Source organism: Phoca vitulina, unplaced genomic scaffold (genome assembly GCF_004348235.1).
Source record: "Phoca vitulina isolate PV1807 unplaced genomic scaffold, GSC_HSeal_1.0 scaffold58, whole genome shotgun sequence".
NCBI classification, from domain to species: domain Eukaryota; kingdom Metazoa; phylum Chordata; class Mammalia; order Carnivora; family Phocidae; genus Phoca; species Phoca vitulina.
This window is the reverse complement of record NW_022589761.1, coordinates 6,852,026-6,871,706: the sequence shown is the minus strand read 5'-3', so window position 1 is coordinate 6,871,706 and position 19,681 is coordinate 6,852,026. Positions and strand designations below refer to the sequence as shown.

At 38.0% G+C, this 19,681-nt stretch overlaps 1 protein-coding gene across 1 annotated transcript in view; it reads right to left on the bottom strand.

Moving 5' to 3' along the window:
* The window catches only part of LOC116623212 (zinc finger protein 808-like), a 100,935-nt gene extending 88,784 nt beyond the window's left edge, over positions 1-12,151 (bottom strand). Inside the window, exons 1-2 of the mRNA XM_032390152.1 lie at positions 10,558-12,151; positions 1,703-1,773 (exon numbers count right to left, since the gene is read on the bottom strand). Coding sequence (XP_032246043.1) covers positions 1,703-1,711 — 9 coding nt within the window. The 5' untranslated portion in view covers positions 1,712-1,773; positions 10,558-12,151. The remainder of the gene's footprint in view (positions 1-1,702; positions 1,774-10,557) is intronic.
* Between the last annotated feature and the right edge of the window lie 7,530 nt (positions 12,152-19,681).

Genomic DNA, 19,681 nt, shown 5'->3' with positions numbered 1-19,681 from the left:
GAGTAACCAGACCAGGTGGGAGCAGGAAAAAGGGAAAAGGGGGATGGCAGTCTCCACACTCAGAACAAACTGATGTGTCTGACCAGAGGGAAAACATGGACAACTAAACAAATGGGGAAAAAAAGCAATTAACCCCAGGAAAAATGAAAGGTTGTAATAGAACAGAGGTATGAGCTGGCTCAGCAGTGAGCAACATTTGCAGTCATAATATTCTGTATACTACTGATTTGACAAAAAGTATAATTAATAACAGAATCAGAGGAAATGGTGCAATACAAGAGTACGATGTCCCTTCCACTCTGTAGTAAGTCAAGAGAGTAAAACTGATTCATCAAAAGATAGCAATTAAACCATATTCAAGAGAGTTGAGTCACCTTTTAGGAGTGGGACTCGTGATGGGGTAAGATTGGAATAGCACTACTTCACTTGTAAAATGTGTAAAATGACTTTAAAAACTATTTTATCTTAGAAAATTAAATTTGCATTAAACTCAAGACTGATCCTTTCTCATCTCACACTATTATATAATAAGAGTTAATTCCTTGTTACAACAAATTCTTTTCATAAGCATATTTTTTCACTGAATAATATCCTATTATATGGATATAAAACAAGTTTTCTTTGGTTTTCAGACACTGAGGTTGAAGGTTATTTTTAAAGAGCTCCCCAGTATTGGCCCAGTCTTATACTTATAACTGCCCACTGCTCAACTGTAAATTCCCTTTGTTCCTGCACTATAGGAAAGTGATGGAAGATGATCCAGATTCACACAACAGCATTACTAAAGTCTATTTATCATGGATGATCTGGTGAGGAGAGCTTTCTACTAACCAGGAATCATATCCCCAAACCTGAAAGGCTCATACACCAGATTTTCCCATGTATTAAGACTGAAATCAAGCAAAACCCATTCCTTGTATTTTCTTCTTTGAAAACCTAGGTCTGTGATGATCAGGGCTTTTCCCTACGAGTGCCCCTAATTACTTATCTCCGTCCCATCCAATCACTGTCCAAGCATATTAGATTCATTAACAAATGGGGAACACATTTCTGTTCTATCAAGCTTTCTGGCAGAAGTCTAAGACAGAAGATGCTGAAGGACTTACTAAATGAGTTTGTAAACACTGGTTAAAAGAACAGGGAACTGGGGAGGGCCTTGGGGTTGTTTATGAAGAAATGGGGATCAGGTTCCTGAATGGGGACCATGTTAACCAGGGTAAAATTTTCTTTTCCAAACCTGGTCTCAGTCAGACCATTTTTACATTATGTAATTAACAATCTCTTTGTAGGAACAAATAAGGATTCTTGATGGGATCCATAAGTAATTTTCTGATGGATTTTAATCTGATTAAGACATCTTCAGAGAGTTGTTATCGAACCACTTGGCCCTCTGTTACCTGTAATTTAAGAGTGCAAAAATCTTTAACCAGACTTTATTTCTTTTTTCCAACAATGGTTATGGAACCAGTTCTTTTTTCTGTAAATATCTCCACTAAGACAGACATTCTTTTAATTGACTTACTGGAGACCTTTTTCTTTAGAGCAAGCGTAAGAGAACTTTGACATTTACACTGCTTTTAACTAAACTGTTTGAAAGTTTTTTTTTTTTAAACACCAAAAATATCCTGATGAGGAAAGGAAATGTTTACATGTACTAGGGGTAAAAATGATTCTATTTGAGCAAAAGGAAACTGCATCTCACCTGAGCCATGGCTTTGGTATTTGCAGAAAAAGACCAGTCCTCCTCTGGGCTCCTCTTGGAAAAGGGCAAAACTGGGGAAGACAAAAGAAACTACGTAAGATTCCACTTGTCTCATAGCTCCCAGAATGATCATTCCCCTCTGTTCACCCCATACAAACACCTGAGGGTTATCAATTAAAAAATGGGCAAATCTTTCATTATCTCCGACTCCAGAGTAGGATAGATTTCAACAATCAGATATGGCTTGGAGAATATAGCGTATATATACACACAAAGATACAAATTTTTTTACACAAATGATGGCATATTATACACACTGTTATACATACTGCTATTTTTATTTAATGTATCTTGAACTGGATCCCAACTAGTACATACAGAGCTATGTAATTCTCTTAGCTACATTTATTTCATTAAATGGATACACTTTATTTAACCAACCTGCTGCCCATGACCATTTGGGCTATTTCCTGTCTTTCACTATAACAAACAATGCTGTAATAAATATCCTTATATGTATATCATTTTACTTTTATATGAATTCTGAATAATTCCTAAAAGTTGTTCATATACATATTAGTTTGGGTGTACATTTGTCAAAACAGTTTTTAATGATCTTGGGTTGTACAATCAGGTCCCAGGTCCTGACCAAGAAACAACTGGTTAGGGGTGCCTGGGTGGCTCAGTCATTAAGCGTCTGTCTTCGGCTCAGGTCATGATCCCAGGGTCCTGGGATCGAGCCCCGCATCGGGCTCCCTGCTCCACGGGAAGCCTGCTTCTCCCTCTCCCACTCCCCTTGCTTGTGTTCCTGCTTTCGCTATGTCTCTCTGTCCAATAAATAAATAAAATCTTAAAAAAAAAAAGAAACAACTGGTTGATGAACCAGATCCTCTAATCTTGCCCAGTTTGAGAAAACTTTTTGGGGTTAGTGAATTTTATCTTAAGTGAAATCCAGAAAAGGAAACAAAGCAATATTACAAAAACTTTAGGAAGATATTTAAATTAACGTAACAATAGGAATGAATTAAAAACTGTAGAAATGGACTAAATCCTTATCACTGATGCTTTAGAATGCTTTTAATTGTAAATGTAGTAATAAAATTTGTAATAATTGTATATATTTTGTGTGCTTAAGATGTTTAAAATGTCCAAAAGAATGTTATACTAAAATACTAATAGAAGTCTAAATTGTTTAAGGGGAGTAGATGAATTTGAGATCAATGTTGAAATGTTTAATGAAATATGGGTTTTTTGTTAGATAATATTAGATATAGGAATATAATAAAGACAGCATTATAAAAGTATAAAGGGCAGTGAGCATTCCTAGTACAAAGCTTCTTGGTCATTAAATAATTTATCAGTAATTGCATGTAGGGCACCTCGGTGGCTCAGTCGGTTAAGCCTGCCTTAGGCTCAGGTCATGATCCTAGAGTCCTGGGATCGAGTCACGCATCAGGCTCCCTGCTTGGCGTGGAATCTGCTTCTCCCTCCTGCAACCCCTCCCCACTGCTTGTGCTCTCTCTCTCCCCCAAATAAATAAAATCTTAAAAAAAAAATAATTGCATGTAAAACTGGCCACCCAGGAAGTAGAACCTTGTTATCAATTATTTAATGGATACTTCTACCCCCAAGCACTCACCCCCAGGGATATATATATTTCAGGAAACGAAAGTAATCTACAAATGTCTCTTCTTTAAAATCTGAAAGCACTCCTTTAATATTTTTATTATTATTACTATTTATTAAGCTCTCAGTATTTTTTTCTTTATAAACCAACATCATCTATTATGTGGCAGGCATTGTGCTAGATTCTAAAGAATCAATAATAATCCAGGAAGACTTGGAAACAGGGCTCCTTCTCCCATACTTCTCACTTTAAGTCTCCCTTTCTGGTCTCTCGTAATGGCCTTTCCTTGGTTAAAGGGGCATCCTCAAGTGCTGCACCTTCCAGGTAGAATGGGCAGGAAACATTCTTACTTCAGTAGCTCCATACTGTTTGTTACATTCCCAACCCTCTTCATGTTTGCTCCCAGAGTATATTCTCTGGCTGAATTCTTGCCATCTGGGGAATCTGCTCCTCCCTTTTAAAGCCAATGATTTCTGGGGCCAAGACTGTAGTGTACTTGCAAAATAATCACACCTTGGGTATGGAGCACCGCCAAAAGATACCACTACAGACAAGAGAGTCCTTTGAAATCTAGTTAATAAAATTTTTGAGAATTTTGCACTCTTCTAAATAATAAGCCATTCTTTTAATAAAAATATAATGTCTGAATTATTTCCAACATTATCCTAAAAATTTCCTGTATGCTGAGAAATTGTATTTGTTAGTTAACAAAGACCTGAAAAGCACTAATTTTTCTTTATAATGAGAAGGCTAGACGTAGGTAGTGGTTGCCCTTGGCCTCCATGGTTGTTTTAGACACAATATCTATCATTCAACTAAAAATTGCTAGACATGCTTGGAGAGAAAACCAGAAAATAGAAGCAGTACTATGGATGATTCAGATATTGTAACTGGCAAACAATTTAAAATAGCTATAATTAAAATGTTAAAAACTAAAAAATATAGGCAAATGGATAAGATGAAGAAATTAAACAGAACTGAAATCTATAAAAAAGAATCAAATAGACAACCTAGATCAGTAAATTAAGAAATTAGGAAGTTGGGGCACCTGGCTGGCTCAGGCGGAAGAGCATGCGACTCTTGATCTTGGGGTCGTGAGTTTGAGCCCCATATTGGGTGTAGAGATTACTAAAAAAACAAAATAAAATAGGGATGCCTGTGTGGCTCAGTCTGGTTAAGTGTCTGCCTTCAGCTCAGGTCATGATTCCAGGGTCCTGGGATCGAGTCCCACATCGGGCTCCTTGCTCAGCAGGGAGCCTGCTTCTCCCTCTGCCTGCTGCTCCCCCTGCTTGTGCTCTCTCCTCCTCTCTGACAAATAAATAAAGAAAATCTTTAAAAAAATAATAAAATAATATAAACTTAAAAAAAAATTAAGAAGTCATTGTATGGTTTTAACATAAGACCAGACAAGCAGAGGATAGGACTACTGAACTCAAAGACAAGTCAGAAACAAAAAAAAAAACCCATGAAGTGCAGAGGAAAAATAGAATAGAAACGGGCGCCTGGGTGACTCAGTTGGTTAAGCGACTGCCTTCGACTCAGGTCATGATCCTGGAGTCCTAGGATTGAGTCCCGCATTGGGCTCCCTGCTCAATGGGGAGTCTGCTTCACCCTCTGACCGTCTCCCCTCTCATGCTCTTTCTCACTCTCTCTCTAAAATAAATAAAATCTTAAAAAAAAAAATACAACAGAAAGAACAGAAGTGAGTGTAAGACAAAAGGGACACAGTCAAAAGATTTGTAATGTATGTAATGTAATGTAATGTATTTGATATGCATATATGTAAGTGGAGCCTCTGAAGAAGAAAAGAGATTGGAGAATAATTAATATCTGAACTGATTGATAAAAAGCCTCAACAAAATTTTCAAGAAGCTCAGCAAACCTGAATAAAAAATAAAAAGGAAAACACACAAAACAAAAAGCAAAGCCACAGAGAAAAATAGTCTTGATAGTACTCAGAAGAAGAAAAGACACATTAATGAATAAGAAAGGGATAACACAAATAAACAAAATCAGGAATGAAAAAGGGAACATCATTATAGACACCATAGACATTAAAAACATAGTAAGAGAATACTAATAACTTTATGCTATTAAATTTGAAAGCTTAGATGAAACAGATAAATCCTTTAAAAAACATGCCAAAATGGACAAAACAAACAAAAAACCTGAAACATCTGAAGAGGTGAATTGATTCCATAGTTTAAAAATCTCCAGGATGCCTGGGTGGCTCAGTCAGTTAGGTATTTGGCTCTTGGTTTCAGCTCAGGTCATGATCTTAGGGTCCTGAGACTGAGCTCCAGTGTTGGGCTCTGTGCTCAGCATGGAGTCTGCTTGGGATTCTTTCCCCTTCCTCACCCTCCCCCTCTGCTCGTCCCTCTGCTTAAGCCTCTCTAAATAAATAAATAAAATAAAAATCTTCCTATCAAGAAAATTTCAGGCCCAGAGAGCTTCATCAGTGAATTCTTCCAAATTTAAGGAAAACCTTTATTCTATATAAGACTAATAGAAAATGAACAGAAAAGAAAGTGAATAGAAAAACACAGGGAATTCTTCCTAACTCATTTTATGAGGCTAATATAAGCCTGATGCCAAAACAAAGATATTAAAAGAAAAGAAAACTATGGGCCAATATTTCTCATGAACATAAATGCAGAAATTCTATAAAGTATTAGCAGATCTAACCCAGTCAAATTCTTTTTTTTAATTTTTATTTTTTTAAAGATTTTATTTATTTATTTATTTATTTATTTGAGAGAGAGAGAGAAAGAAACAGCATGAGAGGGGATAGGGTCGGAGGGATCCCCGCTGAGCCAGGAGCCTGATGTGGGACTCGATCCCAGGAGTCCGGGATCATGACCTGAGCTGAAGGCAGTCGCTTAACCAACTGAGCCACCCAGGCACCCTAACCCAGTCAAATTCTTAAAAAGTTTAATACATTATGGAAAGTAGGGTTTACTTCAGGAACGAAAAGTTGGTTCAAGATCTGAAAATTAAGATAATTTACCACATTGATGATAACAGTAAAAAACATATGATCCTCTTGAGAGAGACAATGCATTTGCCAAACTCAGACCTCATTAATGTAAAAATCTTAGCAAATGAGAAAGAGAACCTCCTCAACTTGATAAATAGCATATACAATAGGTATTTTGTAGATGCTAGATACAAGGACAATATACAAAAAACAACTGTACTTCTAGCAACAGACAACTGGAAAATAAAAAAAAAAAATTAAAAACCATGTGCAGTTTCAACAATAAATGTCAAATATCCAGGTACAAATCTAACAAAAGATGTGCACTGAAAACTACAACAAAGTGTTGAGAGAAATTAAAGATCTTAACAAATGTAGACATACACCACATTTATTAATTGGAAGATTCAATATTGATAGGATGGCAATTCTTCCCAAAGTAACATACAGACTCACACACAAAACCCCAGAAAGGATTTTTCATTTTTTGTGAGAATTAACAAGTTGAGGGTGCCTGGGTGGCTCAGTTGGTTAAGCGTCTGTCTTAGGCACAGGTCATGATCGCAGAGTCCTGGGATTGAGTCCCACATCAGGCTCCCTGCTCAGTGGGGAGTCTGCTTCTCCCTCTACCCTCTCCCCCTGCTCATGATCTCTCTCTCACTCTCTCTCTCAAATAAATAAATAAAATCTTTAAAAAAAAAGAATTAACAAGTTGATTCTGACATCCATTAAAACGACTTTAAAAAGCCAAGACATTCTTGAAAAAGAAAAGAAAAAAGGTTGAAGGACTAATACTATAGATTTCAAGACAGTGGCACTGACAAAAAGATAATAAAACAGAATACGGTCCAGAAAGAGGGCCACATATATGTCACCTAACTTATGATAAAAGCCTCCTGTAATTCAGATGGGCAAGGATGGTGTTTTCCATAAATACCATACACAAAAATTAATTCAAGATGGACCACAGACTTAAATATGAATGCTAAATCTATAAAGCTTCCAAAAGAAAACAGAAGAATACCTTCAGGAACTTCGAAATAAAGATTTCTTTTCAAGATACAAAAAAAGCACTAATCATAAAAGACAAAGGGCTAAAAACCTTCTAGGAAAATGGGAAAAGATATACATAAGCATAAGAAAGTACTCAAAAATGATGCCATGTTAAAAGGACACAGGAGCTAATTTGAAGGAGTTCCTAATGGCCCAATCTGGGACAATTTGAACAAAATATATAACAATACTAATGGATTAAAACTCATAGAGTAAAATAAATACCCAAGAGTTAATAAATAATTGAATAAACACATGAGGAATAAAGGACAGCTCTTTACAGAATTTAAATTAATAAATATAGAAGGAATGATGGAAAGAGAAAATCACCACTAGACAAATATCACAGTAATAATTGTTACAGACAAGAATGACCAATGGATGTTAGAGTTAATGGGTGAAAGTATGATGAGAACATCTTTTTTAAGTTTATTTAAGTAATCTCTATACCCCGAAGTGGGGCTCAAACTCATGATTCCAAGATCAAGAGTCCCATGTTCTTCTGACTGTGCCAATCAGGCACACCCATGAGGACAGTATTTTTGCATAGTCTCAAAGCATCTCCCCACAAGATACTTATTAATTAAAAAGAGAAAAATCGTAGTTTTACAAAAGAGAAACCTGGCAGATACCCCCTCAACCAAGTGATCATAGTTAACGTTACCAGTAATGAAATATATTGATAACATTATATGACACATTGAGAAGAAGACAAACATAATTTTTGTAATCTTTTAGCCAAAAATGCATAGTCTAAATTTAACCATGAGGGAAAAAGCAGACAAATCCAAATGGAATGATAGTCTACAAAATAACTGGCCAGTACTCTTCAGAAGTGTCAAGGTCATGAAAGATAAAAAAGGCTAAAGAACTATGTCTGGGGGCGCCTGGGTGGCTCAGTTGGTTAAACATCTGCTTTCGGCTCAGGTCATGATTTCAGGGTCCTGGGATCTAGCCCTGCAGCAGGCTCCCTGCTTGGTGGGGAGCCGCTTCTCCCTCTGCCTCTGCCCCTCCCCCCAGTTGTGCACGCGTGCCCTCTCTCTCTCTGAAATAAATAAAATCTTAAAAAAAAAAAAAGAACTATGTCTGATGGGAAGAGATAAGACAATTAAATCAATGTGGGAATCTTCAATTGGATCCTGAAAAAGAACAGGGCACTGATAAGACAATTAGCAAAATTTAAATAAAGTCTGTAAATTAGCCAGTAGATTTCCTGATTTTCATCATTGTACCAAGGGCACCTGAGTGAAGAATATATAGGAATTCTTTACACTATATTTACAATATAAAAATAAAAAGTTTTTTAAAATGAAAAAAAAAATTTTTTTTTTTTTTTTTATTTATTATTTATTTGAGAGAGAGAATGAGATAGAGAGAGAACATGAGAAAAAAAATTTTTTTTTTTTAAAGGGCAGTGGGCAAAAAGACCTAAACAGACACTTTAAAAACCAGGATATCCAAATGGCCAATAAACCTATGAAAAGGTGCTGAACATCACTACCCATCAGGGAAACACAAATTAAAACTGCGATGAAATTCCACTATACAACCACCAGAATAGTTAAAATAAAAGACTGACAATATCAAACAGAGACGATGAGGAGCAACTGAAACTCATATATTGCTGGATGAATTGGTACAACCACATGACAAATTGGTAGTATTTATTAAATATATGCCCAGTGTATGATCTAGCAATTCCACTCCTAAGTATTTAGCTAACAGAAAAGTATTTACATGTTCACCAAAAACAGAATGTTCATAGCAGCAATAGTTTGTAATAGCCAAAGAAATGTTAACTATCAAATGTCCATCAATAGTGTAAGCAATTAATAAATTGCAATATATCCCATATGTAAAGAGAACTTAGAACAATGACACTCAACAACATGGATGAGTCTCAGACATAATGCGGAAGAAAAGAGACCAGGCATAAAAGGGCACATGCTATACAATTCCATTTATATAGAAGTTCAGGAATGGCTCATTAATGGTGATAAGACTTCTGAATAACTATTGTGGGAGAAATAACTGGGAAGGGGTATGAGGGAATCTTCTGAGGCGCTGGCAAATTTCTTAATGTTAATTTAGGAAATTGTGATACAGCTCTATTCTTAAGATTTGTGTACTTTATATATGCTATATCTCATAAAAATGTTTTTAAAAAAACTATCAGAACCATGTTTTGGTAGGGACATGAAGCAATGAGATGTTTCAAATATTGCCGTGCACGCATAAATTTGTGCACCCACTTAGGTAATTATTTTGGTACTATTTAGTAAAGTGCAAGATATATGACCCAGAAATTCCATTGTCTGGTAGATAAATTCATGCACATGTATCCTTTGTAAAAGAATGCTGTGGCAGCACTGTTAATAAAGTCAGAAACTAGAAATGGCTCAAATGCCCATCATTGATTGAAGGGATGAACAACAGTGGTATCCTTCAAAGGACAGAATACAATATAGCAAAGAAAACAAATGAACCACTACTATACCGAATATGACAATTCTCAAAAACATAGTTGTAGAAATAAACAAAAGAAAAAGAAAAAAGACAATATGATAGCATTTGTAAAAGTTTTAAAATGAGGGAAAACTACAGTATAATACTTAGGTAGACAACCTAAGTGAAAAAACCTCATACATTTATCCACTCACCAAGCAATCACACAACCACTACGGGGACATACAGCTAGAGGTAACCCACAACCAAAGCAAGAGGGCCACACACCCAGGGCCTCAAATGGTCACATGGGCACAATCACACATTTACCAAGAGGACATTCAGTCACAACCGCACTGTCACAAGTACCTGACACCTGCAGATGGTCGCACAGTCACAATCACACTAACCACAGATAAAACCACATAGTATTCACAGGTACCCCCACCTGTACTCCGCAGCACACGGTCACAATGTCGCACAATCACACACCCTTACGGGGACAAACGCTGTATCACATCCACGGAGTCACAAGCTCCCCACACCCTCACACACAATGCCGCACGTGGTCCCAATCACACACACGCCACCGGGTCGCATCCAATCTTACCAGCACAGTCACGGGTTCCCAGACTGTGCTGCACACTGGTTATCACTGGAAGCACACATTCACCATAGGAACAGCTAGTCACAACCACACGGTCATTCACCACATACCGCCAGACACAATCCTACAATTTCAATCTAACCTACCCAGCCGTACAAAGCCGAGCCTCCGGCTCCGCCCTCTCCTGGGGATCCTCACCTCAGGCCTTTCAAGCTTCCAGAACAGCAGAAGTCCCCACAGCGCTGCAACAGTTGCCGGTGTAGACCCGAAGGTCCCGCCAGCGCGTGACTTTGAGGCTGAATTCACGCGAGAATCACAATGATGCCGAGGAGTTCTCTGGGAAATGTAGTCAGAAAATTACCTATGGCGAGCAAGATAGCTCCCGGTCGCCAGGCTTTCTATCAGGGGTTAGCTGCAGCCCCGCTTGCTTAAAGGACTGCTCCCCTTTATGGAACCGCGCACCGGAGGCCACGCAGAGCCTGGTTCAGTCTTAGGCAGTGGCCTCCAAGGAAGGCCACTCCGACGTGTTTGAAATGGGATTGCTTCTCGGACCCACCTTATTATCCCCAGAATACGGGCTCAGGAAGAGGAGGGCTGGTTTGGTTTAGGTAAGACTATTCGCACCGTTGAGCCTTCTGGGAACTGTAGTTCCGAGCCGGGAAAGCGGTGGATGGACCGTTTGAAATTCGTCGTGATTCTTCACAGCTTGCTCCGGGCTACACCCCAGAGACTTCTGGGAGTGTCACTGCGTCCAAGGAGTGCGCAGGCTTCTTGGGTTGCCCTTTCGGCGTTTGTTCGGGCGTGAGTTTGGCTTGCGTTTCATCACTGCGGAGGAATTGTGGGATCTGAGCTTCTGAGACTGAAAGCTGGGGTGACCGAAACGAAGGAGATTAGAAAGTTGCGACGGGATTGGGGAGGTCCAGAGGGAGGAATCGCTAAACTTGAAACGGGGTTGTGGAGGCCAAAAGGGAGGGGTTTCCGACGTTGCGAAGGGGGCTGGTATTTTTCTGTGCTACTGGTTTCTGAATGAAAGTCAGGGCGTGAGGAGAATGATGAGGCGGTGAGACAGCCTTTGCAGGAAGCAAGTAATGAGATTCCCGGTGTGTGTGATTTGGGATGTTGGGGGTCGGGGAAAGAGGGAGAAACGGGACTCAGGATTATGTGTGTGTGTGTGTGTGTAATGGGTGATTTAAATAAGTATCACTGTATGTATGACTGGGATTGTATCTTGGAGAGTAATCGCTGAGCCACAGTGGTAAAACAGTAACAAGGACAGATTTTCCTAGGACATCTTTTTTTTTATGGGAGGAAGTTTACATAATTGAGCTGGTAAGTGAGCTAAAGCTTGACGTTTGTGTAAAAACAGTAGCATTATTATGGAATTGAAATAAAAATAGCATTGTTTTCTTAAAAGAGAAAGTCTATTTGAAAGGAACTGTTTTTTTTTTCTTTTTCTTTTTTAATGGGGTGTTTGCTCTTGCTTAGAGTACAGACCCTAGAGACAAAGCAGTTCAGGCTTCTGTGTTCTTTTAATGTCCTGAGGGAGGGGTGTAGGTCTAATGGAGCTGACTTGTGAAATCCTGGAGTAAGAAAGTTTGAAGGGTAGTGTCGACCATTGGAAATAGCAGAAAAGTGAATTAGTGTTATTCCCATTTTCTTAAAAAAAAACTGGCCTTAGAGAGATCAAAGAATAAAAGTTTAAAGTTTCTCAAGGAGCCTACTCAGATAAACTAGTAATTCCTTCGGGTTACCCCTAGGCCAGGTGGATTTTGTTGGTTATAAAAATAGGTTGCTCCTGGGGCGCCTGGGTGGCTCAGTCAGTTAAGCGGCTGCCTTCGGCTCAGGTCATGATCCCAGGGTCCTGGGATTGAGCCCCGCGTCAGGCTCCCTGTTCAGTGGAGAGTCTGCCTCTCCCTCTCTCTCTGCCTGCTTGTGCTCTCTCTCTATCTCTCTGTCAAATAAATAAATAAAATCTTTAAAAAAAAAAAAAATAGGTTGCTCCTAGGGCGCCTGGGTGGCTCAGATGGTTAAGCGTCTGCCTTCGGCTCAGGCGCATCGGGCTCCCTGCTCCGCGGGAAGCCTGCTTCTCCCTCTCCCACTCCCCCTGCTTGTGTTCCCTCTCTCTCTGTGTCTCTCTCTGTTAAATAAATAAATAAAATCTTTAAAAAAAAAATAGGTTGCTCCTAATTGCAAAGGTGCTTTCTCCAAGTAATTTACTACAGTTGCTTTTAATAATTTTATTACATTTTACTTTTTTGAAGATTTTGTTTTTAAGTAATCTACACCCATCGTGAGGCCCAAACTCACAGCCCAGAGATCAGGAGTTACATATTCCACTGACTGAGCCAGCCAGGTGCCCAACATAATTTTAAATAAAAGGAGAAAGTAAGGTTGGGTCTAAGATTCGTGTAAGTAAATTTTGTATATACAAACAAAACCTTGGAATAGGATAAAATTCTTCAGGATATCTTAGTAAGAAATAAATAAGACCTGTTTAAGAAAAAATTTAAGACCCTATGAAGATACACAAAAAAAGACTTAAATGAAAAGTTATACCATATTCTTGAATAGAAATCCTTCATTATAAACATGTCATTTAAATTAATTTATGAATTTAACATCCCACTGAAAATAATATCTTTCTCTAGATAGGTAGGAGTTACTCTAAAGTTCAAATGGAGGGTAGCCTGGCTGGCTCAGTCAGAAGAGCAAGTGACTCTTGATCTTGGGGTCATGAATTCAAACCTAATGTTGAGTGTAGAGATTACTTAAATAAATAAATATTTTTTTAAAAAGTAAAGTTAAAATGTAAAAACAAAGGCAAGAATAGACTGGAAGAAAAAAGCAATGTGGGGCACATGGGGCTAGTCTTATGATAACAAAACATATTCTAAAAGTTCAAAAATTTAAATAATATGGGATTGTCATCTGACTGGACAGACCAGTGGAACAGAATAGAGAATCCAAAAATAGAACTAAATAAATAATTTTAGTGTATGGTGAGTGGGGCATCTCAGATTACCCCTCAGGTGAATGGGGAAAATGTGAACTTTTCAACAAAGGTAATAGGGACAACTTGATAGACTTTCTAGAAAAAAGAGTGGATTATGACCTGTACTGAATGCAGAGTTAACTCCAAATGGGTCAAAATTTAAAATTGAAACAAAAAACTTAAATTATAAAGACTGAAAACTTGAGTGAATTACTTTATAACCATGGAGGGGGGGGAAGGCCTTTCTAAGTTCAGATTCTAAAAATCAAACCATAAAAGATTAATTATCCTTTCTAAATGGAAAAAAAAAGTTGAAGTGACAAACTGGAAACATATTTGCATTTTATAGTTACAAACAAATGGCTAACCTCCCTAATATATAAGGAGCACCAAAAAAAATTGATTAAAAGACTAATAACCCAGTAAGAATGGAGAAAGAGATTAACAAATAATACACAGAACATAGTCTTCATGTTCTCAAATGTATGAAAATATGCTCAACCTCATTCATAATCAGATAACTTTCATTAAAACTATATAGAGATATTGATTCTTACAGACTAGGAATAGCAGAAATTCCCCAAATTTGAAAACCTATATTGCTAGAGGGACTGCAGATTGGTACAAACTTTTTGGAAGGCAATTTGGCAGCATCTTTCAAAATTCCAATTGCATTTAACTTTTCACTGAGCAATCCCACTTCTGAGATTTTATCCTACAGTTATGATGATGTATATCCAAGATTATTCATATAGCAGTCTTCACAATAGTGAAGATTAACCATAAATAAACCATTGAACATAATGCAACATTATGTAATTGGAGAAAAAACTGAGAACACTGTCTATGGCCTGATACAAAAAGCCTCCAAAATATATTAATGAAAACAAAAACACCATGCAGAACCTTATGTGATACTGTTCTACTTTTTGTATAAGAAAGGGGGGGAATGGATAAGAATAAATATTTGTGTTTGCATAAAGAACTGAAATTTGCAAAAGAAACTAATAAAAATGATTTCTGTGGCAGCCATTGAGGTCAAGAGGGTGGGTAGGGACAACGAAGGGCATTATTTTTTACTGTATACTCTTTTGGGACATACTTTTTATATTATATATAAATATTACATTATAAATATAAATATGATTTTATTCATTATCATCTTTACATGAGAAGGAAGAGTTGTGTGCTTCACATTTCTTTTCAGAAACCTATCACAACTGCAATCTTGACAACTTCCTTGGCTTCCTTGAGACCACTCATTTTTCTAATTCTGATCCTCTGATTAGAAATAAAAGAAATAATAACAGCAACAAAAACATTCATGAATTATTTTTCCACTTGTCTTTTTATTTATTTATTTTTTAATTTTTAATTTTTTTTAAAGATTTTATTTATTTATTTGACAGAGAGAGAGACACAGCGAGACAGGGAACACAAACAGGGGGAGTGGGAGAGGGAGAAGCAGGCTCCCCGCGGAGCAGGGAGCCCAATGCGGGACTTGATCCCAGCACCCTGGGATCATGACCTGAGCCGAAGGCAGTCGCTTAACCTACTGAGCCACCCAGGCGCCCTCCACTTGTCTTTTTAAAGTTAGATTCTGTCCTTGATCATCTTCTCTTAATCTGTACTTTTTTTTTTTTTTTTTTTGAGCACCCATATCCATACCATGGCTTCAACATTTACTGACTGATGAGCAACAAATTTGTTTCCATTCTAGGCCTTTTTTTTTTTATAGTGGTAAATTATACAAAAGATAAAATTTACCATTGGGGGAGCCTGGGTGGCTCAGTCGATTAAGTGTCTCCCTTTGGCTCAGTTCATGATCCTGGAGTCCTGGGATTGAGTCCCACGTCAGGCTCCCTACTCAGTGGGGAGTCTGCTTCTCCCTCTGACCCTCCCCCCTCTCGTGTTCTCTCACATTCTCTCTCTCTTAAATAAATAAAATCTTAAAAATTTTATGATGATTTTAACCATTTTTAAATGTATACTTCAGTGGCATTAGTACATTCACATTATTGTACAACCATCACCACTATCCATCTCCAGAAATTTTTAATCACCCTAAACTTAAAACTCTGAACCCACTAAACGATAGTTAGCCATCCACCCTCCCTTCATCCTGTAACCGTTATGCTACTTTCTGTCTCTATGAATTTGACTGTTTTAGGTGCTGCTCATGTAAGTGAAACCACACAATATTTTTTTGTGTCTGGATTATTTAACTCAGCATATATTTTAATGGTTCATCCTTGTAGTCTATATCAGAATTTCATTCATTTTGAAGGCTGAATAATATTTCATTGTATATTTATACCACATTTTGTTTATCCATTTATCTGTTGAAGGACATTTGAGTTGTTTCCATCTTTTGGCTATTGTGAATACTGCTGCTGTGAACACGGCTATACAGATATGTATATACCCTGCTTTCAGTTCTTTTGTGTGTATACCTAGAAGTAGAAATACTGGATCATATGGTAATTACGTTTTTAATTTTTTGAGGAAAAATTCGCATACTGTTCTCCTCAGTGGCTGCACCATTTTACATTCCCTCCAGCAATGCACAAGGATTCCAGTTTCTCCATACCCTCACCAACACTTACTATATTCCGTTTTTTTTTTTCTTTTGATAATAGCCATCCTAATGGGTGTGAAGGGTGTCTCACTGTAGTTTTGGTTTGTATTTTTTTAATGATTAATGACGTTGAGCATCTTTCCATGTACTTATTGGCCATCTATACATCTTTTTTTTGGAGAAGTGTGTATTCAACTTCTTGGTATATTTTTTAATTGAGTTGTAGGAGTTCTTTATATATTCTGATCAGGTACATCATTTGCAAATATTTTCTTGCATTCTGTAGATTACCTTTTCACTCTGTTGATAGTATCCTTTGTTGCACAAAGTTTAATTTTGAGGAAGTCCAACTTAACTGTTTTGTTGCCTGTGCTTTTATTTTTATTTTTTTATTTTTTATTTTTTTAGAGAGTGAGTGAGCATGCGAGAAAGGTGGGGCAGAGGCAGAGGGAGAGAGAGAATCTCAAGCAGGCTCCACACCCAATATGGAGCCTGACACAGGGCTCGATCGTGGGCTCCATCTTACAACCCTGAGATCATGAGCTGAGCTGAAATCAAGAGTTGAATGCCTAACCTACTGAGCCACCCCAGCACCCTTTGTTGCCTGTGCTTTCAGTGTCATGTTCAGGAAATCATGGCCAAATTAATGTCATGAAGATTTTCCCTTATATTTTCTTTCAAGAGTTTTATAGTTTTAGCTCTTCTGTGTAGGTCCTTTATGCCTTTTCAGTTAATTCTTTTATATGTGTAAGGTAGGGCCCAACTTTATTCTTTTGTATGTGAATATCCAGTTTTCCCAGCACCATTAGATTATTTCCAGGCTTAATGCTAACATATTTATAATAGATAACCTGGTTGTTTTGAGGGTTTCGAAGATCACCCTAAGGTTTGATGATTCAGCGAAGGAGTTACAAGACTCAGAAAAACTGTTATATTCATGGCTATGGTTTATTACAGTAAAAGGATACATATTAAAACCAGCAAAGGAAAAATGAGCATAGGGTAGGGCCCAGGAGAGAATAGACATAAGCCTCCAGTTGTCCTTTCCTAGTGGAGCTGCAAAGAGAGCACTTAATTCTCCCAGCATTGATATGTGACAGCACACTCAAAGAGTTGCCAACTAGGATAGCTTACTTGAGCCTTGGCATCCAGAGTTTTTATTGGGGGTCAGTCACGCAGAGATGAGCACTCACATGAATGACCTTAGCTATTCAGTCTCTAGTCCCCCAAAGGTCAAACTGATACAACATAGTTCCAATACCCCAGGCATACAAAAGCAGGTATTCACCATAAATCATATTGTTAACATGAACTATCTGGTGTGGCTTTAGGTTTCAGAGATTCAAAGACACCTTTATTAGGGAGGATATTCCAAGGGCTCAGAGGCTAAAGTATTTGGGCCTCTCCCAGGGGGTGGTCAAGGGCCAGTCCTTTCTTTGAAATGTGTAAGGTTTGAGCATCCCAAGCTTGCTGAGGTCACTCTTCACTACACACTTGTATAGATAGGTTTGCATGTATGTGCTAGTTTATTTATGATAAATCCCCAATTGCAAGTGCTGAGCCAGAAGTTAAATGTATTTATGATTTTGACAGATAAAAGTGAATTGCTATTCAAAAATGTTAGCCCAATTTATCGTCCTACAAAAAGATAAATGAAACTGCCTTTTTTCTATTCTGTTACAAGTTTCATTTATTTTTTTTAAAGATTTTATTTATTTATTCATAAGACACAGAGAGAGAGAGAGAGGCAGAGGGAGAAGCAGGCTCCCCGCTGAGCAGGGAGCCCGATGCGGGACTCGATCCCAGGACGCTGGGATCATGACCTGAGCCGAAGGCAGACGCTTAACCATCTGAGCCACCCAGGTGCCCTATAAGGTTCATTTATTCAGCAAATATATATTGAGTGCTAATTATACAATAGACACTCAAGATACATCAGTAAACAAACAAATCCCCATCTTTAAGGAGATTTCTATGTAGTATTGCCAGGTAGAGGGTTGAAAGAGATAGTGATCAAATATATAAACTGTGTATGAGATCAGATAGTAATAAATGGTACAGAAAACAATAAAGCAGAAAAAGCAATAAGGAATGAGAGGAGAGATGCGACTTGAAATAGAGTTGTCAGGGATGAAGGTCAAATCTGGCAAAGATTTGAAGGGGGAGAAGGGAGAGAAACATGGAAATTTGGGAGAAGACCATTCTAGGCAGAAGGAACAGCTAGTACAAAGGCCCTGAAGTGGGGGCCAAACTTGAGGTTAAGGGCACAGTCCTCTAGACTTCCAACATCAACTGCAAGCTCAGACCTCCCCATGGCCACCCTCACTTCAGACAGTTGGTTATAAATTTGGAGGTCTCACAGATGCCCTCAGTTTTGATAACTTGCTGTAGCAAGTCTCAGAACTCAGGAAAACACTGTACTTGTTATTACAATTTTATTGTAGCAAAAGAATACAAATCAGAACGAGCCAAAAGAAAAGACACAGAGCAGAATCTGGGGCTTAGAGAGTCCCAGATGTCGAACCTGTGTCTCCATGGGTGTATTACCCTCCTAGTGTCAATGAGTGGCAATATGTGCGTGGAGTATTGCCAACCCAGGAAGCCCACCCAAGCTTCTATGTCCAGAGTTTTTATCAAGACTTCATTACATAGGCACGATTGATGGAGTCATTGGCCATGTGAACAAAGTTGATTTCCAGCCCCCTCCACTCCCTAGAGGTAAGGCGTTTGTATGGCTCAAAGCCCCAAAGGTCTAATCACACAGTTGGTCTTTTTGGTGTGGTTGTCCCCACCCTGAGTCATCTCCTTAGCATAAACTATTGAGGGGTCCACCATTAAGTCACCTCGTTATCATAAAGTATCAGGTGTGGTATGGGGCCCACCATGAACAGAAACACTCCTATCACTTGGTAAATTCTACAGTTTTAGAGGTTACCTTCTAGGAGCTCAGACAAAGGTTTTAGGTAAAGTTAATTCTTCACTACACATCCTCTCAGTAATCTTGAGGAGTTATGGAGTCAAATGCAACAAGAAAACTAGTATTTCAGGTTTTTGTTTTTGTGTTTTTTTTTTTTCCTGAAGACATTTCTCAAGTTTTTTTCCTGCTACAATCTAAACTTGATTTTCTCTATACCTGTTAGTTAGCTGTCCTCTTGGGATATTATCATTCTCTTGGGTATTTTCCTACGTTTCTTTCCTGTGTGGGGTTTCTTCTGTCCTTAATGTCATCTCTTCCTTTCTCTTGAGTTACTACAGTTGACCCTTGAACAACACTGATTTGAACTACCTGAGCCCACTTATGTGCGCATTTAAAAAAAAAATAAATACAGTATGGTACTGTAAATGCATTTTTCCTTATGATTTTCTTTTTTCTAGCTTACCTTATTGTAAGAATACAGTATATAATACATATAACGTACAAAATACATGTTAATCTACTGTTTATGTTATCAATAAGGCTTCTGGTCAACAGTAGGCTATTAGTAGTTAAGTTTTGGGGGAGTCAAAAGTTACAGAGGATTTTCAACTGCATGGGGTTGGTGCCCCTAACCCCTGCATTGTTCAAGGGTCAACTGTACTTCATTTTTGTGGAATACATCCTCCAGTAATATCCTGGCTAAAGTGTTTGGGCCCCTGCATGTATAAAAATGTCTTTATCTTGTCTTCTCACTTGATTAATAACTTGGCTAGATTTACACTT